Source organism: Ciconia boyciana, chromosome 6, assembly GCF_034638445.1.
Source record: "Ciconia boyciana chromosome 6, ASM3463844v1, whole genome shotgun sequence".
Taxonomy (NCBI): domain Eukaryota; kingdom Metazoa; phylum Chordata; class Aves; order Ciconiiformes; family Ciconiidae; genus Ciconia; species Ciconia boyciana.
The window spans coordinates 19,488,595-19,513,744 of NC_132939.1; the positions used below are offsets into that span (position 1 = coordinate 19,488,595).

At 38.4% G+C, this 25,150-nt stretch overlaps 1 protein-coding gene across 4 annotated transcripts in view; it reads left to right on the forward strand.

The window, feature by feature from the left end:
• Nucleotides 1–2,254: 2,254 nt before the first annotated feature.
• Nucleotides 2,255–25,150, forward strand: part of TOLLIP (toll interacting protein) — a 28,407-nt gene continuing 5,511 nt past the window's right edge. The window contains exons 1-6 of one of the 4 annotated variants that reach the window (XM_072863839.1): nt 2,265–2,419; nt 3,199–3,287; nt 11,046–11,195; nt 14,224–14,406; nt 15,810–15,962; nt 17,347–17,437. In XM_072863839.1, the coding sequence (XP_072719940.1) occupies nt 11,157–11,195; nt 14,224–14,406; nt 15,810–15,962; nt 17,347–17,437 (466 nt within the window). In that variant the 5' untranslated portion in view covers nt 2,265–2,419; nt 3,199–3,287; nt 11,046–11,156. Of the gene's footprint in view, nt 2,420–2,928; nt 2,948–3,198; nt 3,288–11,045; nt 11,196–14,223; nt 14,407–15,809; nt 15,963–17,346; nt 17,438–25,150 lie in introns of those variants that run through there. The other 3 variants (XM_072863841.1, XM_072863840.1, XM_072863838.1) reach the window with 3 other exon arrangements.

The following is a 25,150-nucleotide window of genomic DNA, read 5'->3' on the forward strand; positions in this document are numbered from 1 at the left end:
ACATTGAATTCAGATGCCTCGCCTAATGTTTTTGCACCAGTGCTCCCTATTTGTGGTGATATCGCACTTGAGGAAACAAAAACACCTGTCTCTCCTGGTCGAAGGCTACTTGCTGGTCTTGTGGATGTCCACCAGATGGCAAAGCCCGTATTTTTGTAGAGTTTCTAGGCCACCTTCAGATACTAATTTACCCTAGGGAAAGTGGGGGCTTGTTTAACAACAGATCCTTTACTGCACAGATTAGAAATGGCGATTAAAAATAAGTGATTAGATTCTACGTGGATTTCCTGGGAATAATAAAAAACCAGGAAAATAAAAGACGCAGTTAGAAAATGGTGGTGCTGTCAGGAAGGCACAATGTTCACTGTAGTCACTGCGTATCTCTGTATGAGGAACACAACTCTCAAGAATCTCTGAGTTAATATTACTACTTTTTTCTGTTGATATAAATTCTATAGAGACAATAATGTTTTCTCATGTCTAATATCTTTGAAATTGTTGTTACTAGACCAGGTCTTAGAATGAAATCGACAGTAAGTAAAACTTTAACTGCCCATGACTCACCTAAAACTAATTCCTGGCTTGTGTGGTTATAGACACAAGAATAGCAATGAGGTTTGTTAACACTCTTTTCCCTCCAACCTGCCCGCATAATGTCAAGATTATAATTATGGAGATAAGCACTGATCTTCTTCCCTTACCTCTATGGGGTTTACTTACTGTTTTAACCATGTTGGCTCAAGAAACTTCTACCATTTAATCATTGAAACTCGGTTGCACATATATACAGTACAAAGAAATGGAGATTTACCTGAAAGAGGCTACATCTGGATAGCATTTGTTATAAACTAATGTAACTGTATCAGTACACAAGCTTTGTACAGACAGGGCACATATCTGACATTATAAGATGCTGAATGTTCTTAATCACTTAGCTTAATTTTACATTGCATTGCCCCTTCATATAGTGCACTATCTCTGCTGAAAGGCCTATACAAGAGGCAACGAAAAAAATCTAGTCCCTTTAGCTTCCTCCAAGAAACTTAACCCCTTCTCCCTGCAAAAACCCCACTATGTCTAGTGACTGTTTAGAGACTTAAAATAAATTAAAAAAAAAAGGGGGGGGTGTAAATTTACTTTTCTTTTTTAAGAAAAAAATCCATGTCTTTTCAGGTTTGGTTTCTTTTCTAGTGGTAGGAACAAGGGAAGGATGATTTGCTGCTTTAACGGTTTTGTAGCTTGACCTGAATTCTGCTTCCAACAGAAGAACCATTGATAGGGGTAAGAGGAAACATTACAGCCTTTCTCTTCAGCTGGCTGCTTAACTTACAGCTGGCATCAACTACATTTGCTCAATGGCTCCCAATCAGTTATATCCTGTAGTACCCATTTTTCTGAATATCAAGACACAAGTAAAAAGATGAGGCTGTTTCCACTCCAAGTAGATGTTGGGGTAGTGTGGAAAAAAAAGCTGGTGCTATATTTGGAGTGTTCCTAATTACACTGTTCTATTTCCAGCTGTCAAAATCTGCGCTAGAATTTTAATTAAGGGCTAAACTCGTGCAGCAGAACCTAACAACAGGAAACAGTTATGTTATTTAAATAGGCTTTGAAATTATCAGATTTAATCTCCCAAAGCAGCACTCGGATGAATATTAAAGCCGCTTTTGTTCTTCTGGAAAGAGCTGCAATTGCTCAGCAACCTGAAGCAGGTCGCGGTCTCCACTTTGGAAAAGCACTAACACTAGGCCAGCTGTCCAGAGGACAGGCTGGGCGAGGCAAAAAGTCGTTTCCTCACACGCATCGCACCCACTGCCAGAAAACCCAGTGGGGAGCACTCCACGGACTCTGCCCGCTTCTGCAAAACCTCTGCCCGCTTCTTCTCCGCGTGAGAGGGGCGAGTTTGCCTCAGGCTGGGGGGGTGAAGGTCCCTCCGGCCCCATGACGTCGGCACCGAGGCCGCGTACCCGCCCCGACTCCGCCGCGGCGCCCCCTAGCGACTGCGGCGCCCCCCGCAGCGCTCCGCTCCCTTGCGGCGGCAACGGGGCGGCCGCAGAGCAGAAGAGCGCATGCGCAAGAGTGCTCCGCACCTCCCACCTCCTCCCCCCAGTAAGTCGATAAGTGCGTGCGCAGGAAGGGGTTGCTGCGTTCCCCTCCTCCTTCCTTTAGTGCATGCGCGCGGCTTGGCTTTGGAAACCGCCAGAAGGGGCGGGGGAGGAATGCGTTGTTGCAGGCACACGCTGCGCTGGGGGCGGGGCCGGGGTCAGCTGACTCGGGAGCCTCGCGCTGAGTGACGGTTAGCGGCGGCCGTTGGAGCAGTAACGGTAGCGACGGCGGCGGTGGCCTGACGGGGCGAAAGGAAGGGTCTCGGCCCGAGGGAGGCGCTATGGCGACCACCGTCACTACTCAGCGGGGCCCGGTGAGTGCTGCCGGGTGGGGATCAGCCGCAGGGGCCTCTCAAGACCTCTGTCTTCCGTTAGTTTTTGTGACTGCACTGCGTTGGGCTGGTGAGGCCCAGCTTGGACCCTTCTGGGCTTCGGCTTCTGTCCCTCTCCCCCTCGGCCCGGCTCCTTCCAGCGGGCCTCGGTGGGAGGGTGACTCACCCTTCTTGTCTCCCTCCGTCCCTCCTTCCCTTCCCCCGCTCGCGGCCCGTGGCAGAGAGAAGAGAAAAGAGGAGACTCTCTCTTCTTCAGAGTGCCGTGATACGGGAGGAGGGGGCGGGGAAAGGAAAGTCTGCCTCTTCTGGTTCTCCGCCTTGCGAGGAGGCTTTGGGGGAGGGGAAAGTCCCTCCTATCTGCGCGTAGGGCTTGAAGAGGCTGTTCCACCCGTTCTTTGTCTAAGGGTCTTCCCAAGGAGAGAACGGCTTAAACTAAACCAAGGCTAAACCTCTTTCTCTTTAAAGTAGAGTGAAGCTTTGTGTTTTCATGGCTGGGCTGGGCAGATTCAGGTAGCTGTCTCTGAAATTGCTACCTGAAAGCTGGGACGCGAAACGTGCTGAAAGACGCATTCAATGGTAGTACGTAGGCGTGTGTGTTGGGGGAGGAACTGAGCAGTCTTAAAACCAATTTAACAGTCTTCTGGGAGTTAGTGTTGATAGTTTACTGGGACTGTGTTATTGTCTAGTTTTGCCCTGTAATAATCTTGCCCCACACCGGAATGTTCTACTGTGTGGTGTATAATTCTGCGGTATAACATCAGGTCTCGATTGATGTGCTGTTCCTGTCTTGTTCCACCTGTCTGGAAGGATCTGGTAGTAATTGACAATACGATGTTGCTCTGCAGGTGAAGTAAGTTTTTTTTGTTTAAACAATCAGTTTAAACTGCTGTATTTTATTTCCTAGAAACAGCTACTTTTTTGTGTGTCTGTGCAGCCTTGATGAAAGACCAGAGGAGTGAATTACTAAACTGCTAATCTTGAAAAAGTGCATCGCTGTCTGTTGTTATCTCATTACAGTAATATTGTATGATCATCAATTTAATTCCTTAAAATGCGTTATTTGTCTGGTCATCCAGAATAGATTCCTTTTACAATGGATTGTGATGATGGTTCTGTTGTTGGAACAAAAGTTTGAAGTGGAGAATTAAGGTAAAAAGAGTGAATTAAGTTTTTTGTTCTCTCGTGATGGTATCCTGAAAACGACTGCTGTTCTGGTTGAATCTGCGGTGAATTAGGTAGTTGCTATCCCCAAAGGCTTAGAGTTTGAGGGTTGATGGTGTGATTGCACCCAAATAGAATTCTGTCAATATGTAACAGGTTTTACTCAAAAAAGTTCAAAATAATATAAATACCTTTTTTTATGTGTTCATAACGTTGTGTATGCTTTTCTTCCTTGTCTTAACCACTTTAGAGATTTGAATGTTTTCAAATGAATGAATAAATTATGCAATATTAAGCTGCCATTCACAGGTGAGGATGCTGATATGGTACATGCCAGCCTTTCTTAATTCTCTCTCGAGTGGAAAATAGAATTCTACTTGTTTCTATATATACAACTGCGTTACAAATGAATAGCCACTAAATGGTGCTATAGGATTGGGAAACATTTTCTCTTTAGCGCTGCAGAGAACAGTTCTGTCTCTTTCTGTTTGAACAGGCAAGAAAATATTCAAGGTTTTTTCATGCAGGTAAGAAAATAAAGTATGCTGCTATACTGTTGCCAGTCTTGTTCTTATACCTGTGCTTTCTAGTTTTGACGATGCTTATTTGGTGAGTAATTAAAATTTGTGATTGCTGTTTAGTTTTTCAGATGAAACAGAACTGGAATTAATCCTGTTTGTTACTGGTAAATATTCTGTGAGAATATAGATTTCTCTGGCTGTCTTCAGGATGTTATGCAATTAGCGTGTTTTCACGCTTTGTGATCTTTTGAGAACAAAAGAGCTTTTGAAATCTAAAGTATAGCTGAATATATAAGGGCTGCTAAATGATACCTTTTCCAAGTGAGAGGTATTAATGAACAATTTGATCAGGCTTCAGGTTAAGTCTGAGAGACCAAAACCTTGTATTTGTGATTCCTTAGCTAGCTAAGCACACCCAAAATTAATCTGCATGATTATTCACCATGCTGGCAAATATGTCAGGTCCTCCAAAAGTAGACTGAGTACCAAGCTAGGACTACTTAGATTTCTGCTCCTGATTTCCCTAATAATCACTGCTATGATGACTGGAAATCTTCTAATGGGCAGGCTTTGTTTATGATTACTTCTCTTTTCTTGTCCTAATACTGTCATTTAACTACGTAAGTCTTGTTGTCTCTGATTTTACTTGAAGTTTTGTTTTGAGACTCTTCAAAACTTTGATATCTTTTTCTGAACAAAGGTGACAAAGAAGCAATTCCTGTTTGCGTTGTCCAGTATCAATATATGTTATGCTGTCACATGAGCAATTTTGAATACAAAGTCCCATCACCAAAATAATTGTGTTGATAATTCTGGGTATGACTGAGCATTTTATTTGATATTTTGTTTCTTATTAGAATGTGGATATATATGTAGTATTAAAATCCTGATCTGTGAAGGTGGAAATTTCATAAAGACACGTTGTTGCAATCAATTTGGATTTCAGAAGTTGTTTAAAAAGTTGAGGGAGTAAGATGTCATTGAGTGTTTCTAAGCAAAATGTGAATTAATTTTTAAGTGCTGTGGTCTGATCTCTGGAGCGTGTTCCTTTGACAGAAAATGTTGAGGACAGCATTGGTAATGCTTTGATGTTCTTGCTCTCTAACAGATAAGAGAAGTACCTTAAGGCACCAAGTGGCTTATTTTCTGTTGCATGCAGTGGCATTTTCTTTTAACCAAGACTTGGAGGAAAGAAAGATCTGTATTTGTATGTCTGGTGGTAGTATAGAAAAAAATCAGAAGCCTGTTCCTGGAATTGATGGCAATTATTCTTCTCCTTAATACTAATCCCAGTGTGAATTCATGGGTTTCCTTATTTTGAGCTGTTGCTATGGCTGTTCCCAATGATATTCCTCTGTTACATGTCCTGCCATACTTAGCAGGAATTCAAATTATTGTTTTAGTGAAGAAGGGAATCTTTTGATTGTAATCAATGGTTCATACTGATTTCTTCAGTAAAACCAAACTTTTTTTTCTTTTAACAGTTGTGCTTTTGCACTGTGGAATGTATTTTGCAAATATTTAAACATTAATATCTTGGACAAATTTAGATGTGCTGGGAAAATCCAGAGGCAGTAGCTTGTGGCATAATGCTTAGTGAAGACTAAATATAGGTGGTGTGACTGGGGGGGAAAGGGAAAATACTATTAAGGTGATGACTATAGAATCATAAAGCCTTTATAGGTAGACATATGGAAGCAACGAAGTAGATGGGAAATTTCTGGCAACAGGAAAAAATAAGAAGAACAGGAGAAGAAATTTCTGGTACCTTGCAGTCTATGACACTTTTTATTTTGGTGACATTTAAAAAAACACGATGCAAAAAAACCAAGACATCCCCCAACCCCCCCAAACAGCAAAAATCTGTCAATGTAATAAACTTAATTGCTGTTACAGTCTTTCCTTTGTCCATCTCTTAATTGAAATTCTGAAGTACAGCCTTTGACTACAATTCTGTAAGAGTTTAACTGAGGATGTGTCATGTTATAACGTGAGTTCTATAGAATCATAGAATAGTTCAGGTTAGAATGGATGTCAGGAGGCCGTGTAGTCCAACCTCTTGCTAAAAACATGGTCAACTGTTAATTCAGACCAGGTTGCTCAGGGCTTTGTCCAGCAGGATCTTCAAAACCTTTAAGGTGAGAGTTTTTGCAATCTTCCTGGGCAGTTTGTTGCTATCTGTGGTCCCTGTGGTGAATTTTTGTTTTCCTCCTTACTTCATGTCAGACCTCCACTGTTTCAGTTTGACAATTGAGTTCTCATTTCTTCTTGCCTTGCACCTCAGAAGAGAACCTGGTGGCTCTGTCTTCTTAATGACCTCCTCATAGATACTGGAAAGCTGCTACAAGGTGCGTCCTAAGTTTCTTCTACTGTAAACAAATCCTTAGCCTGTCCTTACAAGTCTTGTGCTACAGCCCTTTTCATGGGCCATCTTGGTGGATCTTTGCTGGGCTTACTCAAGTTTATAAGTTTTCATGTACTGCTGGGCCCCAAATGGGTTTCAGTGTTCCAGATGTGGTCTAATGAGTGCTGAGTAAAGGAAAACAATCTTTTTCCTCAGCCTACTGGCTAGGCTTTTTTTGATCCAGTATAGTATGCTCTTAGGCTTCATTGTTGTGAGAATGCTCTGCTCATTCATGTTTAGCTTGCTCTCTACCAGGACCTGCATGTTTTTCTCTGTAGAGCTGCAGCCCTGCCAGTTGTTCTCTAGCCTGTACTGGTGCTAGGGATTTTTCTGTCCAAAGTACAGGACTTTGCAGTTGTTGAATTTCATGAGATTCCTGCCAGTGAATTCTTCTGTCTCTCTGGTTGTTGGTCTCACCCTCAAGTATACCAGTCATTTCCCCCCCAGATTTGGTGTCATCCTCAAAACTGATAAGGGTACATTCTATCTTCACCTCAGGTCATCGATAAGGAAAAATATTAGGCACATAAGTTAGTCTCAGTACAGACCTCTGAGAAACTTTGCTTTTAACCAACCTCCAGTGTCATTAACCACTGAACTTCAACTTATGAGCTCAGTGACTCAGCCAGTTTTTCATCCATCCAGTGGTCCACCCATTTGGATTGTAATGACCCAGCTTTGATACCTAGTGCTCTCTCCTTATTCACAGATTCTAATAAATTTATTGTAGAAGGCAGTTGGGCTCATTAGGCTTTTTTTTTTTAAACTCTTGGTAAAGACTAGCTGTTCCTAGTCCATAGTTTTTCCTTCATGTGGCTAGAAATGGCTTCTGGAAGGATTTGCTCTATGAATTTCTTAGTAGTTGAAGTGAAGTTGATTTGCCTGTTGTTACTCAGGTCATCCTTCTTGCCCTTTTGAAAGCCAGGTATGACATTTGTCTTTCTCCAGTTACAGGGGACTTCCTCTAATCTCCACGACCTTTCAAAGGTAATAGAGAGTAGCCTTCAAAAAGTATCAGCTAGCTCTTTCAGGACTTCTGGATGCATCCTAACTGGTCCCAATTTTTTCTTTAGTGTGCAAAACATGGAATAACAGTTCAAAATTCTCTCTCATTCACTCATTCTTTCTTAAAAACAGTAAAACCATTTAAAGGAGAATGGTTACAACTTTTCTGAGGAGCTAGGTGTTTAAAGCTCTTTAATATGAAACTTCTCTGAAACCTAGTATCAGAGTTTCTTGGCAATTGCTAGTGTGGAAACCTTAGTTAAGGTTCCCTGAATGTATCACAGTTCAGTAAGTCAGGGCATTTGTGGTTGTCCTTGGCTTTGTGTTCCCTTTCCCTCCTGTATGTAGGTACAAGTACTCACATGATCAGTTAGCAAGGTAAGGGTCCTGGTAACTTCCACTCCTCTTCCCTTTACCTCCAACCCTTGTTTCATTTATCTTCTGATGAGCCCTCTGCACTAGAGTACTTTACAATTGCCTTGGCACCATTTAATGTTGCACGAGAAATGGGGGTGAGACTGAGACAGCTCAGTCCTAAATTAGCTCGAATAGCTGTGGAACATCACACTGCCTTCAATTTGAAGAACTTGAGATGCAGGGGTTTTTATACCTGTAGTGTTTCACTTTGAAGATCCTCAAAACTAGCTCTTATGTGGTTTTAGCAGATACGAATGGCAATATTTCTAGATAATTTCTAGATAATTCATATTTTTGATATGCAATGCTGTCAAAGTTTATTAGGAAGTAATTAAGGCAGGCTTATTTTTATGAATGCCTGCTCAACATTTGTCTTCTGAATTGTAGTTCTGTCATAGCACTATCATGTTGCCATCTTACTTGAAAAGAGAGTTCTAGTAAAATGCAAATGGAATTAATTTTTTGTTCTACAGGTAATGGCAGAGAAGGGTTGAATTTCATATTCTTCCTTAAATGTTGTTATAGTAGAGGGAAGTGCATTTGTTGTAAAGTGGGTGTTGAGTAGGATTAGTGATACAAGCTTGGCACTTATGTTCTCCTTGCTTTAAAAACAAAAACCGTGGTTGAACTCTGGTTATGTAACTTTGTATTTTTGATTCAGGTTTGGAGGTGGCAATTATGTACCTGCTTTTAAATGCTTTGAGGAAGTCGTAAATTAGCCTGTTTTCTTTACAGATAAAAAGATTGCACTCTACTGATTTGTCTCTATCAACACGGAATCAACTGATAGTTAGGATAAGAATTTACTGAGTAGTGTATTTTCCTCAAGAAGCATCTCCTAGATATTTTACTGAATATACCACCAGGACTTGTGTACCAGATCTCAGTCAGAGCAGAACACTTAAGATGGTAGCATATGCATCTCCTGTTCCCCACCCTTTCTTTTGGAGGGGTTTACCAGTCGGATCTTTTGAGAATTTAGTTATGCTAGCTGTTTTCAGTTTCTGTGTATGTCTGCTCTGCAATTCCAGGATAAGAATGTAGCTTTGTGTGAGAGAACTGAATGACCTAAAATCAACTTAGATGCTGTAAGAAAACTTTGGTCTCCCTTACAGATTTTGTTTGTCCCTTTTGGACCTCATTACAGAGACTAGTTTATATGTTTTATTTTGGAGCAATGTTTGGGTGACTTAAATTTTATTTTAAGAAGTGAAAGATATTAGACTCCTCCCTTGTTGTGAGTGAATTAAGCTTTCCAGTGTTCATGGTTGAGACAATTATGCTATCCTGTTTTCTGAGAAGTTGACAGAGGGAGCTTGCACGTATGGGAATGTAATTCAGGGCTGCAGCCACCACTTCTGACTATGGGAAGTCTTTGTTGTCTATTCTTAGAGATGCCGATAATACCAGATTTGAAGGAGGTCAAGGGTTGGAGGGCACCTGCTGTGTTGTAAATGCCATTGCCTTGCTAATTCTGGTGCCATTTCAAATCTTTCCTAAATGGATTATGTTTTATTTTAAAACTAACTCCTTTTTTATAACATGTATTCTAATGAGAAGGCTGTTACAAGGCCCTGTCTAGTTTCCAGCCTAACTTAAATAAGCTTTCTTTTAATATTAGCACTATCTTTTAGCTTAGTCTTCTCCCTCTCTGCCCCCATTTCCCTCCCTACTTTTTAAACCTTAAGCTACTTAGGATCTTAATTGTAAAATTTTAAGATGCTTGTAAGCAAAACTGATTCCCTCTTTTCCCTCCCTCCCAATAGCCTAGCAGCAGGCATTCAGTACTTCCTCCTTAGCTTTTTGATAAACTTCCTTTCTGGCATGTAACACCTACTGTTGCCAGGATCCTGAGGCTTTCAGACAGAAATTGCAGCTCTTGCAGCAGTCATACAAAATGTGATCTGGCTATCTCCAAGATGCAATCTTGGCATGCAAGTGCTGTCTGATCTTCAAAAGCTATGTCCTAGAGGCCTGTTACCTTCTTAAAGTATGTTCTGTAGGCGTGCATCTGCCAGATACACAATTGAGTAATCTTGCCTGGGATAGCAACATAAGAAGTTGCACTGTCTTTTGTATTGATGCGGTGGACAGTTCTGTATTAAATATGTAAGCAACTCAACAAAAATGAGTACAGCTTAATTATAAATTTTCTATGCCACTTTATTTACCTTTTAAAATTTATTATTATAGTATGCTTGTTATTTTAATGTGATGATCTCTCTAAATGTGTTATTGGTAATGTTCACTGAGCATTTAAAACCTAGAAACAACCTGAGTTGTTGAATTGACAGTAGTAGAATTGACAAGTAATAGGTAGAAACTTTCCCTTCTTTTACCGTAAAGCTAACAGAAAATACATGGTGACTGCAGATTCATATTGGCACATGTGACGGAGTTCCTCTAAGATTTTTCTACTTTGATTTTTTTTGTCATGGTTCTTTCTTGTGATAGACCAGATTTTGAATTCTTCCATTATTATTTTGAGTATGGGGGGATTTTGTCCCCAAATTGTCCTCAAAGTTAGTTGCAGGCTGCCAGTGTTTAACATTGGAAAAGCACTAGGGCATCTTTGTTATGTTGATGGATTCTTAGTTATGTTAAAGGATTTGGTTCATAGGAAACATTGTCTTTATGATCCGTCTTGAAGGTGACTGTGAAAGTGACACTTTCAAATGAAAGCAGGATGCTGTCTTGTCACAAGAATGATTGGATGCAACGTGAGTGATGAGTAAGTGAAAGAGCTGGGTGCCATCAGATGTCATATGTGAATGGGATGTTAAACTTGGTAGCTCTGACTTTTGTGTGGACTACTTAATTGTTTATTTGCGGAGCAGCCTTGGCTCTGTGCGTCCTACTTTTTTTTTTCAGAGGCTTATGTTGGAAATCAGTGTTTTTGAAAGTGAGTATGAGAACGTTGTCTACATGAGTTGGCGGTTTTGTCACTTAATTAGTTCTTTGTTCATGCTGTCAAAACTAGACTAAATTCTGCCAAATGTTTTTGCTAAGCTTTTCTTTGATTTATATTCTTCTCTCTTTTTATTGCAAAAATGGAAGACTTAAGTTTGAAGGGTTTTTTCTTTTTCTTTTCTTTTTTAAGGTATATGTTGGTGAGCTTCCTCAAGATTTTCTTCGCATTACCCCAACCCAGCAGCAACAGCAAATCCAGCTGGATGCCCAGGCAGCTCAGCAGCTACAGTACGGAGGACCAATGGGTACAGTAGGCAGACTCAGCATTACTGTAGTACAGGTATAAATTGTACCATCTCTGTACAATTAAGTAATTGTAACTAATTAATACAATTAGGTGTTTTGATCGGTGGCCACAAAAAGATTTTGTGTTGGAATTTGAGTTGCTAAATTACATGTATGTAGGGAATTAGTAATTTTTAAAGTTTTTGTAGCTTCATGTTTCTGAACATCAGCATTTTTTCCAGTTTCATATCTGCATCATGCATGGTGCAGCAATTTCCTATAAACCTTGCTATTATAGCACATAGTCAAATAAACTCATGTTTTTTTTACAGTCAACAGGTTTCTCTGAAAACTTCTGTTAAGAAGGCTTCCTGTAGGAACACTTAATATTGGAAGACATTAGCAATTTTGAGAATATTGTAGGGAACTGCAGTTGCCTTACATGTTTCTCCTTAAGCGACTGCTCTGTTCCATCCCCATTTCCTCTAATGCATTTGCTGTTTTTCCTAGAGCTTTCTGCAGGCTTTCTTATTAATCACCAGTGCATAGTCCTAGCTCTTTATTTTCTGCTTCCTCTTTTCCATTGTTATCCTTTCTTTTACCTCTTGGCAGTACTGTATTACTGCATTCATTATGCATAAGATTTCAGATTTTAAAACTTGTTGGTGTTAACACAATTCTGTTTATCTACATCAGCATACCAGATGTCCTTCATATTAACTTAACACACCTCATCTATTTACAAGTGCTGTTTTCAAGTAATTCTCTAAAAACATACCAAAGAGATATTTAGCCTCAAATTCAGCACTAAGCCTGGAATAGTACACGTATGGTTACAGCTTCCATGGCGAGGTCTTTATTGGGGAGTAAACCTATATAGGGTCTCTTGGGAAAAGAGGCACTGATCCTTCCTTTCTACATCTTTCACTGGTCAGTTTGCTCCTTCACAGCCGATATCCTTCCTTTGAAAAGTGGGAGTAATGCTTTTTCAAAGCTGATTACTTCTAAGGTCTAGACACTTGAACTTATTCATTGCATTCAGTTGCAGCCCTCTTTCTAGTTCTGAGGAGTTTCCCAATCTGTGTTCAGAGAGTGTAAAATTGGAAGCTGCTTCTGCAACTTTGAACAGCAGAAAAATGTTACTGCTTTTAAAGCATAGTGGAAGAAGCTTTAGTATAATTTTTTTCCAGAGCTAGGAATAGATGATTCAGGTTAAGCCTCAGGCCTATAAAGGAAACAAAACATTTATCAAACAACATGCCATGTCTGTCTTAACTCTCTAACAGCTTCTAGCAACTTGGGTACTACTCCCTAGGTTGTTCATCTTTGGCTATTTGCTTGGACAGCGTAAAGTGCTTTTTGTCACGGGATGTTGATCCAGTCAGTATAGATGGTGGAAGTTCCTGGAGCAGGTAAGGGGGCAGAGAGTCCAGTGTTCAAGAAGGAGTTTTGCATCTCGCTTTGAGTGGCTATGTACAGAAACATCCAGATTCCTGTTTGGATTGGTGAACTGATGGAGTTGATACTGGTCTTTATCAGGTTCAATCCTCGTTTATTTTTAGGTGGTTGTGCAGGCAAGAAAAAAAGTTTATCTTGCTTGAAGAATAAAACCATTAATAGCTGTTCTTGATGCCATGTCTGTAAGTAACCACTTGTTATAGAATCAGAAGATAGTTGAGGTTAGAGGGGACCTCTGGAGTTTATTTTGTCCAAAATAAACCCCACCCCTATAAATCCCACCCTTACCCTCTGCCAGGCCAGTCCCTTAATTGAGGATTAAGGAGGATGTTATATACAAGGAAAGGCTGAGAGAGCTGGGGAACAGTCTTGGGGGGAATCTTATCAGTGAGTGGTCCCTCAGGTATCAAAATACCATCAGGTATTTATGAAGATGACAGTTAGGTTCTTTTCAGTGCTATCTAGAGGAAAGGCAAGAGGTGCAGTGACCACAAATTGAAATACAGAAAAATCTAGTTAAATATATGAAAAACCTTTTTACTGTGAGAGATCAGACATCAGAACAGGTTGCCCAAAGGGGTTGTGGAGCTTCCATCCATGGAGACACTTGGAACTTGCCTGAGCATTTGACCCTGCTTTGAGCAGGGAGCTTGGACTAGACAATCTCTAGAAGTCCCATCCAACCTTAGCCATTCTGTGAAACCCTTAATGGTGTTAGTGGCCCTTTGCTGGACTCGTTCAAGTATGACCATGTCTTCTACTGGACAGCTCAGAACTAAAGAGAACAGTACTCCAGGTATGGTCTCCACAGTGCTGAGTAAAAGGGAACATCTTCCTTGACCTGCTAGCTGTGCTTTTCCTAATGCAGCCCAGGATGCTGTTTGTCATCTTTGCTGCAAAGGTGCATTGCTGGCTTATTTCCAAATTGGTGTCCACCAAGACTGCCAGGTCCTTCTCTGCAAAGCTGCTTTCCAACCAGCTGGACCACAGCCTGTAGCGCTGCATGTGGTTATTCCTCCTCGGGGCAGAATGTTGCATTTTCATTTGTTGAACTCTGAGATTCCTGTCTGTGCACTTCTCCAGCCTGTCAAGGTCCATCGGAATGGCAGTACAACCCTGTGGTTTCCCAAGAGATAGTCTTCCGTACCTGTCTGAGAGTTTATGCAAGGATGCTGTGGGAATCTTGGCTGCATATTGAGGCATGTGGTGTTCTGGATGGGAGACTTGCCATGGCATAGTTAACCTGTGGAACATGAAAAGCTGGTTGAAGTCTTTTGTATTTAAATATGTGTTGATAAAGTATATAGAGCAGCATGCCTTAATTCCGTTACTAATAAACTGGTGGAAGATCAGAAAATGTTTTTGGGAAGGTAGTTTACTGCTTTTTTTCCCTTGCAGATATATAGGAATGGTGTTGAGTTTGTCTAAGCACAGTTGATTGTGTCCTCTTAAATTACTAGACAGACAATTTATATGCTGTTTTTCTTCATTTTTTTCCTTCCTGTCTACCTCATAATTGAATCTAGTCCTTTGTTCAATATCTGATTCTCTTTGTGAACTAATAGTAATTAACTTCTTAAGTTAATGTAAATATTATACATTTATAGGCTTTCTTTTCTTTCCAGGCAAAATTGGCAAAGAACTATGGAATGACCCGCATGGATCCATATTGTCGAATACGGCTGGGGTATGCTGTGTATGAAACTCCAACAGCACATAATGGAGCCAAGAATCCCCGCTGGAACAAAGTTATTCAGTGCACTGTTCCCCCGGGTGTGGACTCTTTTTATCTAGAGATATTTGATGAGGTCAGAACTACTATATATACTCCCCCCCGCCCCTTCCCCATCTCCTGTTTGGACTGGGGTTTGGGTGGAATCTTGCAAAAAAGGATTGAGTTACCAAGGGCTGTTTCTTAGCTGTGCTCTCTGGGAGATGACGACAATTTTTCAGAATCCCAAGAGCAGTAATACATAAGGCTTCACTCTTCCCCAAGAATGTCAGAGCTGTTACTTTTCCTTTGGTTGCTGATAAGGGGCATTAGCAGGGTTCCTTGCAAAGGAAGAGAAGCAAAAATGTCTGATTGATGTTTAAGCTCCTCTTCACTATCAGAATGCCCTGCAGCCTTATATTCTGTACTGTCCCTATGAAAAATAGCTTGTTTATATAAAGCTGTTTTACTCAGAAATTCTTTGGTGTTATTCTAACCCAGGAAGCTTGGAAGCTTTCCCAAGCTCAGAAATGCTGCAAATAAAATTATGAAATATAGACTGTGTGTAGTCACTAGGATTTATTAGCAGAAATGTAACTTAATCTATACTTGCCTGAATTCCATTCCAAGTGGGCATGTAGGCACTTGTTTATGCTTTACTTAAGACGCAGTGGTAATAAATACCTAACCTCTGAACAATTTCGTTTTCTTAGAGGTGGAATGGGTTTGATTAACAGCTCTGGTAGGTAATCTGCTCTAAAAAGCTTTTCTAGAAGACTACTATCTTGAATTCTAGTATGTTGTTCTGCTAGATGTTGTTGGCAGCAGGGAATATGTGCCTGTATCTCAGCTGTTCCTCTTAGCACAAGCATACCTTCTTGAACAATTTAAACTGAGAGTCTACAACTGAGGCTAAACTGTGGTTTGCCTGTTTTTGCTGCCTCTCTTACTGCATGTAATAAAACTTGACACTGCACCAGCTGTGTGGTCATTATGCAAGTGAGGCTTTTGGATGCTGTTTTGTGGGCTTAGTTGATTGGTTGAAGTGTCTGTTTTGTTGTTGCAACAGGGATGGCAGATCAGTACTTGTATCTGCTCTTGAATTACTGGAGTTCACAGCCTATTGTAGTAGTGTAAACAGAAGCTGTTTACATTTATTTAATAGCCTCTGATACAATGTCACTAGATTCACACAGACTGTGCTAATATTAGTACGTTGTATTTCTAGAAGTGTTCTGCTTCAGGTTTTCAATTTCTTATTATTAAATATCTGCAATCAATCTATAATCCCACTTAAAACATCATTTGTCCTTGTTGGAAAGGAGATGACTAAAATATTTACCAACACTTTAATAATTTCAAAAGGAATAACTTAAAAATAAAATCGGCAAAATGAAATAGCATAAAACTGAAGGAAGCGTTAGTCAAGAATAATTTTAAGATTTATTTTTTTTCTTTCAGGACAATTAACTTGATAATATTTTCTTAATTATATTCCAGCGGGCCTTTTCAATGGATGACCGCATCGCTTGGACACACATTACAATTCCTGAGTCTCTAAAACAAGGAAATGTGGAGGATGAATGGTATAGCCTGAGCGGAAGGCAGGGTGATGACAAGGAAGGAATGATTAATCTGGTTATGTCGTACACGGTAAGCCAAGTTTGGGGTGGGAGGAGGAAGGGAGAGAAGCTTCTTGGGTTGTGGGAGGGAGATATTTTAGTTTGAGGTAGAAGTAGTTCCATTGTACCTTATTGGGTGTTTGTGTGTGTTAGCATTTAAAATAATTATACTTAACTTTGGGAACAGCAGTCAAAAATACTAGTTAAGGCAGTAAATACTTTTTGGTGAGGTGGTAAATAGGTATTTATCTGGCTTTGCAATTACAAAAATTCAGCTTATTCCTGTGCTAGTAGAAGTATAAAAAAGAAATCCTCAGTCAAATCGTCCACTGTCATTTCTAATTTAATACTAATGATAATTTAAAAAAAGCTTCATGGAATCTAACAATAAGTTATATTTTCCCCTAAGTCTTTAGAAAGTCACATCAATTTAAAAGCAAAAATAATGGAAACCCTTCTCTGTTTTAGGTCTTTCTGGATAGTTTGAATGTTCTTTCATTGTGACTTTGTCTTTTACTTCCATTCTTGTTCATTTGGTGCTCCTAGTCATGAACTGCTGACTTACACTGGTCCATTTAGCAGCTCATGGACTATTCTGTCGTCTGTCACTTGTGTCTTAAATAGCTGTTGGATAGCATGTGTAGCATATGCAGCCCTGAATGCTTCCTACAATGCTTGTACATGATCAGAAGTTCCAAGTTGCTGTTGAGTGCACAACTGGGAACAGATGTTCCCTGCTGTTTGAAATTCACGTTCTGCCCCACATCTGAACAGTTGTTCCATTACCCCTAGGAGAAATGAGTTTATAATTAACCTTTAAAACTGTCTGCCCATGAATGTACTGTACATAGAATCTGACCTTTTAATATTTTCCAGGACCAAACTGAACAGGAATTGTGGTAGTAAAAGGGAATGGAGTTAAATTGATACTCTGTTTAAAGTTGTGGTTTACCTCAAAAATAATTGATTTGAACTGAAATTTGCTTCTAGGAGCGGTATACTGCTTTTAATAAAATTCAGGTTTGCTCTAAGTTTTCATTTAAAATGAGTATGTTGTATATTCATTTCACAAGAATGAGGAATGAAAGCTGATTAAACCCATATTTTAAAATAATTTGCTTCAATAATAAAATTTCAGTGGCAAAATTTATCAAAATGTTGCAAAAGGGTAGTTTGACATGATGTTTATATTGATTTACAGGCAAATTAATTGTTATTTAAGAGGATGTAGTTAATTTGCCAGAGATTTTGCTTAATATAGATTAGCACTTACTATAGTCATATTGTAATATTGAACACGGAACGTGGATTTGCAATGCAACAGTGTTTTTGCCAATACTGTTTTAATTGCTGGTTTAGTTTTTTTCCTGTTTCTTGAGTAGTTCTAATCTGTCTATTGTGATTTTTGTGTCAAGTCTTTGCCAGCTGCCATGATGATGCAGCCCCAGCCAGTGGTCCTGATGCCCACTGTATATCAGCAAGGAATTGGATATGTGCCTATAGCAGGTATGTTTTCTCTCCTTGAAGACTCTTAAAACTTCCAGATGAAGGGTTTTGCAGAAATAACTACCAAATTTCTCCTGTTTTTCAGAATGTAAAGGAAGCTATAAATTACTCTCTCTGTGACCACTTTTCCCATGATAATTTTTGGGAGAAGAATGAGCGAATTGAGTGTAGGTCTGCTTTCAGCCTTGTACCCTGTTTAAGGGAGCTGCATGAGTTTAATTAAATGCTTTAAAATGACTATTAAGTTGGAACAAGTAGCTTGAAGGCTTCTCTTTTTTGAGTATTTATTTTACTTATGTCAGGTCACTGAATAACTATATCTAGCAGACTGCATTCTAATATAATCTGTGCTTATTTCAATGGTGGCAATCCATGTGTGAAACTGCTTAGACTTCAGAAAGTGCGCCAAATGACTTGTGCTGTCAGAACCACAGCTTAATAGCCCATAAAGGGATTGACTCTTCTGTGGTCTTTGAAGATGCTTTGTTGGAAACTTGCTGCACAGCATGTGAAGTGTGTAGCACATTGAATGAAAAATGTTAGCGAGCTCTGAGATAGTTATGTAAATACATCAAGAGCAGCTAAAGCAGTTATTGTCAGTTCTCTTAATCTGTGCAAAGCAAGTTTTGGACTTGTACAAGAAGATGTGTTAACTTAGGTTTTGTGTTTCACTTACAGCTCTTAAAAGCTCCAGTTTGTGGTATGGACACTTATTCAGTAATATGTGTACTTTTTAGGGAAAATAAGATATAAATTTACATATTTTTAATTTCTTTGCATACAAGTGTATGAATGAGTAATCAAGTGTGTGTGCAGTGCTAAGGGCTGACACAACAGATTTTTTTTAAAGACTCAATTCCTGATTAAATTTAAAATTTCATTCTCTGTAAAAACAAACCTCCTCACCAGAAGACTGTGTGTGTAACTTAATCATACCTCCTGTTTCATTTTTATAGAGTTAAGTTAGAGCAAACCATGGAGAAGTTTGGTTACATAATTTATTCCCTGATGAAAACATGCAGTTTGCTTCATTTAAAGGGCTTTTATCTCTATAGCTTAATTCTCAGGGTTTAAATCTTGCTTGCTTTGCCAATGAACTAGTTTCAACTTGTGTGTGCATCCTGAAGTGTGATTCCATTGTGGTAAGCCAGACTTCTGTATAGCTTTTCTGTGTTTGAATTAGAGGCCGTATCTTTTTTGCTTGTAGGTTTATCACATCCCTATATGCTGAAGCAGTTGGTGAACTTCAAACATAGTTATCTTGTGTCTGGTTAAAAGAAAAACAATAGCTGAGGTGGTACATACAGCAATGTAATAGAAGGTGCTATAGAATTTCTTGAACAATCAAAATGAGAATATTTGTATTGCAAAATTACTGTGCCAGAGTACAAACAGTAGAAACGAAGAGACTAGTTTCAGGTATAATTGAAACTAGACATAGAACTGAACAGTTAAAACTGATACTAGACCTTCAAAGTTGAAAAACAAGTAGTGGTGTATCTTGATGTTCACATCTTGGTGTTCTGTAAATTTTGTATTTATCTTGAGATTATTTTCAGTAATACTTATTAAATCTACTTGAACAAATGAAGAAATAACTAATATTTAGCAAGTGTTAGTAATGCCTGATGTTTTAGCATATAAGAATTTGGCTTTATGTAACAATTTTATTGATCTGTATGTTGGAGCACTGCCCTTCTGCAAAGATCCAACATGTTTGTTTTAATTATTGCTATGATAATCTTCTGTATTAAAAATTCTTCCTGATTCTGTGACTTGTATATTTAAAGCATTGCGAAGTCCCACCCCTCGACTTGAACTTTTCTTTTGTTCTGGGAAAGCTTGAATATACTTCTTTGACTTTGTAAATGCCAAACTTATTACAAGCCACCTTTGACATAATTAGATTTTTTAATATATTTTTTAATATTACTGTGCTTTGTGTTTGCTGTTCTAAAATTTTTGTGTGCACTATCAAAATTCCTCAAAGCACTGGAGTTTTAAAGCTTTTGCCTATTCACTAATCGATGGCCCACTCATAATAATTAGATGGATGGTTAGGTTTGGACTTTGAAAGTGACTTGACTTAAGAATACTTTTACTGTTTCATAGATTTAATTATATGGCTTAATAAAAGTAATTTCAGATTATAAAGGAACCAATAGTGCATCTTGAAAGACATGGAGTATTGTCAGAATGTTTTCTGTATACTGAACTAGATGCTCCTCCTGGATTCTGTAAACTCTTTCAGAACAGTGCATGCAAACTACTGGCCTTCCCTGCCCAGCTGATTGATTGTATCTTCTGGGGAAACTGTTGGTACACTTTCTTTGGAACACTATACAGGGTTTTCTCTCTTTTTGAGACTGCTTCAAGAAGGGCAATGGTAGGACATCAGTATGCTCCACAGGAATATGTTTATCTTCTTCCCATCGTCTTAGTTAAGGTTTTTTACCTTATCCAGTTAAATGATGTAGTCAATAAGCAAGTTCTGTTTGTTTCCTTCAGGAGAGTGGAAGAGCAGCACTGAGTAGTTTATTACACCTGAAATGGAGGAGATTCTGCTGTTGGGCAAGACTGTTAGATTCTAAGTCTTATCTATGATGGAAGTACAGTGGGTGGACTAAAATGCTTATCCAGACAATTTAACAGTTATTTGTTAACTGTCCAAAATAATTGCACTTCAAAGAGAGATGGTGTTAAGTCAAATTTAGCTGTCATGAAAGCCAAGCTGTTTTTTCTGTAACAGAGAATTTCTGTTCAAAACTCAGTACACATAACTAACCTTCTAATTGAGATTGAAGCAACTAATGCCTCTCACATGTATCTCTGTCATACAAACTGAGGTAAATAGTAGTAGCTAGGAGTTAGTCACTGTGGTAAGCAGATGACGCTTGACATGCCAATGCAAATAATGCTTTTTTCCCCATATTTGATGGTACATGTTACAGAAGTGTGATGAAAGCAGAAATGGCTGTAGAATATTCTTGCACCACGTTAATTAATTTCAAAAGTTTTAAAAATTAAAAACTGTCGACAATAGCGCTAGTTGCTGCAAACTATAGTTGCCATAAATTATATCTGTGGATTTGGTTTGGGAAAATTTGAACTTGTCAATCCTGTTGCTCTTCTAAAAGTTGAGTTTATCTACAGTTTCTTCCTGCTTCTTTTTCTAAAGATTACTTAATTTAGACTGTAGAATATTGTGGTATACTGGTTGCTTACAATCCAAGCTGGTCCTCTTGATAGTGTATCAAAGACAGTAAGCTAAAAAAAGTTAGTTCAAGGAAGCAAGCTATATTTCTTATCACTAAGTATTCATGGGATAAATAGGAAATCTATTTGTACTGTACTTATAAACACCAGTGTAAAAAGTAGGTTAAAAACCCATGTGTTTCAGGGCTCTGTCAGAGTCCAGAATATAATTTTTCATTGAGGCAAAATTGTGTGTATATGTACATTACTCCTTTAGGTGTCTGTATTGAGTTTCATAGGTTAAATTGTGATGTTATTGGTATTTGCTCAGAAAACTCTGGATGTAGGTTTTCCTCTGTGGGCTATAAAACATAATCCTTACTGCAAACACCTGGTGGCTTCCTTATTTTGAAAACATTTCCTCTAATTGTTACTTCTGTAAAAACAGCACATTTAGGAAACTTGTTCAGAGCACTGAAGCAAATTAGTCAGGAGACTGAATCCTAGCAGCATTTAGGTTTTGATATTAGGTAGTTTAAGTTTTTACCCAATTGCCTCAGTTTATTCAACTTTCACCTTCGGAAGCTAAATGGTTCATTTCCTTTTAAAAATAGATTAATATTTCTTTCCCGTGTCTTATTCCTTTCCCCTCGCCCCTTCATTTTCACCTATCTTTAGGGCTTGAGTATTTTGCTCTGGGTAAGTTTCCAAGCTCTTCTCTCACTTCCATCCTCATTGACTCAGTCTTTGCATGAAATAATCTAAACAGCTTTATTTGTTACAGCAGACTGTATCACAAGGTATTGCCACTTGAATGTCACAATGGATCAATTTAATGCATCTCCTGGAAATTGTTAAAGCCTGTCTAACCTGTTGGAAAGTCTTGAAAGACATCTGCTCAGCTTCAAGCTATAATGATAAAGTAATTGGTGATAGTGGTGTTGATGGCTAAAATGTGATGTTAGTATTCTTCTGAAACTTTTGTATGTCAGTGAGCTATTCTAGGTGATAGTACTGGTTTCCTAGAAGAGAAACTTTAATCTTGCAGTTGTTCTGCTACTGCAAGGTTTGGGGAGAAGCAGGTAATGTCATGACGTTTTGTAAACTTTAAAGTGAAGAACTCAGTTCTGCAATGGCACTGAGAAGACAGCCTGCCAGTTGCCTTCTGTTAATCTTCAAATAAGCTTTTTTCAAAAAGGTAACACTTTTTCCATCAGTGTGTATCTTTCATGCACATCTGTTTAAGATTCATGTCAAGTTGAAGGCAAATTGTTACAGGAAATCAGTTTTCCTTCAATTTAGACTCACTTTACTATGATACCTTTTGATTTTTGAATTGTGCAAAGATATTGACATCCTTAACTTTTATCAAAGCATTGGTCTTCAATCAAGTATGTTCAGAAAAGTCTAGAATTCTGTGAGATAAAATGTCACTTCTTGATGCTCTGAATTTCAGAAAGATGCTGTAAATAAAACTGATGTGGTCGTTGCAGCGTGTTTGGTTTATTCAGAGCAGTGGAAGTGTAGAATTTTTCTGCGGGTCCCATATGCTTTACTTTTCTACTAGTTTGTAAAGAAGCAATGTTTTAAAAATATTGAGATGATGGCATGTATATTTTATCACTGAATTTCTTCTGAAGCAAATATCATTAAGACCTATTTGTGTATATTAAAAAAGGTGATACTGATTTCTTCCTTAAATGAAATAATTCATGCTCAGAAGGTTCCTGAGTTTACTCTGAAAGGGTCTGTGCATGGGACAGAATAATAATGAGTTAAGAAATTAAACATAGGGCACTTGACTAAACAAGAAAATAAAATAAAAAGTGTGTAATGCCTTGTGTGCAGTTAGAAAAAGTTTACCCTGTTAATGCTGCTTTGATGCTTCCATTGCTGCTTGTAGCAATTGACTTGCTATTGTACGTACTCGTTTCATGTATTGGAATGTCACTGCTTACGCCAGCATGTTTGTCATTACCATTTCACTGAATTGGAAAACAGTGCTCCATTCTTCTGATTTATAACACTTATCTGAGAGCAACATGGGAGAGTGCAATTCCATTTATAGTGGATTCTTATGTCATTTAGTTTCAGTTCTCACCTGTTAGTGAAACGAGGTGCTTAATATGTAAAACAGCTTTTTACTGAACCTTGATAATCTTGAAGTTTATTATAACTTTCTCTAATGACTACATATATATATGTATAATTGCTAAATTTTAGTGTGTAGTTCTTTAAGTTTACGCTTAAGTCTTGCTTACTACTTTGTAAATCAGAAATTATGGATGCTTTTAGTCTGAGTGCAGAACAAAGTAAAATAACAAGGTACTCTTTAAATTGGTATTTGTATAGCTTGAATGTTGGGTTTTGTGAAAAGTAAGCATTTATCATGAAATATTTATTAAAAATCACTGTGATACTAACTTCTATTTGTATACAGTGTAGTTGTAGACAGCATAAACTAATTCTAGAACTGTAAGAGCTGAGAAAATGGGTTGTGAAAATCATTAGTGAAAAACAATATTATCAAGAAATTTATTGTCTCTAAAATGGAGTATTTAGATTGAAAATACTTCTTGAATACTCCCTGTGCAGATGTCTGGCTTCATAATTATCTTGTTTTGATGAAAGCAGTAAGAAGACTTGTGTGCTGGTCTTGATTTTTTTTTTTTGACACTGACAAGACACTGAAACTTTATTGCTAAGCTGTAGGGTGCTGTGGAACTTGAAGTGAGCCTCATATTTCATTTGGATTAATATTTTAACCAGGCCTCTTGTATGGACAGTTCCTACAAAACTTAGGCTGATAGTTGGATAATCTTAAGGTGCTGATGACTTACACAAGCTTCCTAATAAGCTTCAGTTAGAAGTAAAACATAACTTCTGTTGCTCTGTTCTTTCAAGTTCTTTGCAACTTTATTCTTTGAGGTCATAAGTCCTTGTTCACCTCTTGTAAATGCCTAGATTGTAGGAAGCATGAGGAATGAATTGAGGCTTGCTGAAGCTTTAGAAGAGGCAATCTGAAATACTGCTGTATATGATTATTGGGTAAAGTGTATTTGCAGTGTTGGTGAAGACTGCATAGTGGTTTGCCTCCAGGGTGCACACATGGTCTGATTTGCCAGATGTTCAAACACATAGTGCCAGACAGAATTCTAGGCACCGTGGTCCAAATGGCATAAGAAGCTCTAGAGCTAAAGTTCAGGTTGTTGCAGAAGAAGTGATAGATATCCTTGGTAGTGGTGTGATGCAAATGGCTGGGCAGAGATATGGTTCCAGTGTGTAGGTAATAAATTTATGGTGAGAGGGACACTTCTGTAGTTGCCAGCATGAACCTTTTTGAATAGATCCAGCCTGTACATTAGACTTAAAGCATCTAGGTTCCTTTTTTGCTTCTAAAAAAACTTAAGATGATTACAAGGGAAATTTTAAAATCAAAATTAGAGAACATTAAGTATGGAGGTGCTTACAATTCAGTAATGCATCCTTTCAGATAGGATAGAAGTCGAAGTTGAGGAAAGAAATAGCAGAGAGTGCTTTAGGTAAAATCTCGGTTGCAATGCACACAGTCAAACTATATTCAATTACAGTACCTTGTCTACAAAGGTTGATGTAAGTTAAGACGGGTTTAGCTGATCCAACCTTGAATGTGAATTTTAATATAGCATTTTTAAAGCTGATAGAAAAACAATAATCACTGAGATGCTAAAATATTTGTGCAAGTTAGACTGAGTGTAGACATTTCTGATTAAATAGTTACAGGTTAAAGAAAATCTTGGAGAGACAAGGTAAGTATTGAAATTGCTCTTTCCTCTGGGGTTTTTTCTTTGGAGGTGTTAAGTCTGAATAGCAGTAGTATAACAGTTGCGATACATTAAGTAGTACTTTACTCATTATGCTAAGAGATGAGGCTGCAAAGAGGCACACTTGAAAATGTCGGTTGTAGATCTGCTTTATGTTATTATGCTTTTGAGCAGTTAGTCACAATTCAATAGAAGAGAAGCACCTTTTGATCTACTCCTGAGTAATATGTGAAATGTGGTTCAAAAAGTACCTTATTTCGAAGATGTGTAATAGTGGTGACGCAAATAGTTCATCCTTTGTTCAACTTAAGGAGAAGTAATTAAGGTCAGAGAAAGCAAACTAAACAGGTGAACTAAAGACTGTGTGAAAAGTTGTTAGCTGCTCAAAGTAAATGTATGCCAAATTAAAAAAAAATAATAAAAAAAAAGCAGTCTTGGAGAATCCTAAAAAGTCTCTGCAGTAAAACAGTAAAGTAGGTTTCTGCCAAAAATTGGTAGGTCTACCCAAATGAGGGGATGTGAGAGGGTTAAATTATATGAAATCTAAACTGGTAATAAGGTTGGCTAACAAAGCCTTTGAAGATCAAATGTATAAGGAGTTGAGAACTCTTTATTTTAAAGAAGCAGAGAACCTAGAATGATTTAGGTAATTAAGTGACTATAAAGATATAAATATATAAGGGAGTACAAAAAACCCCAGTTGGAATGTGAGAAT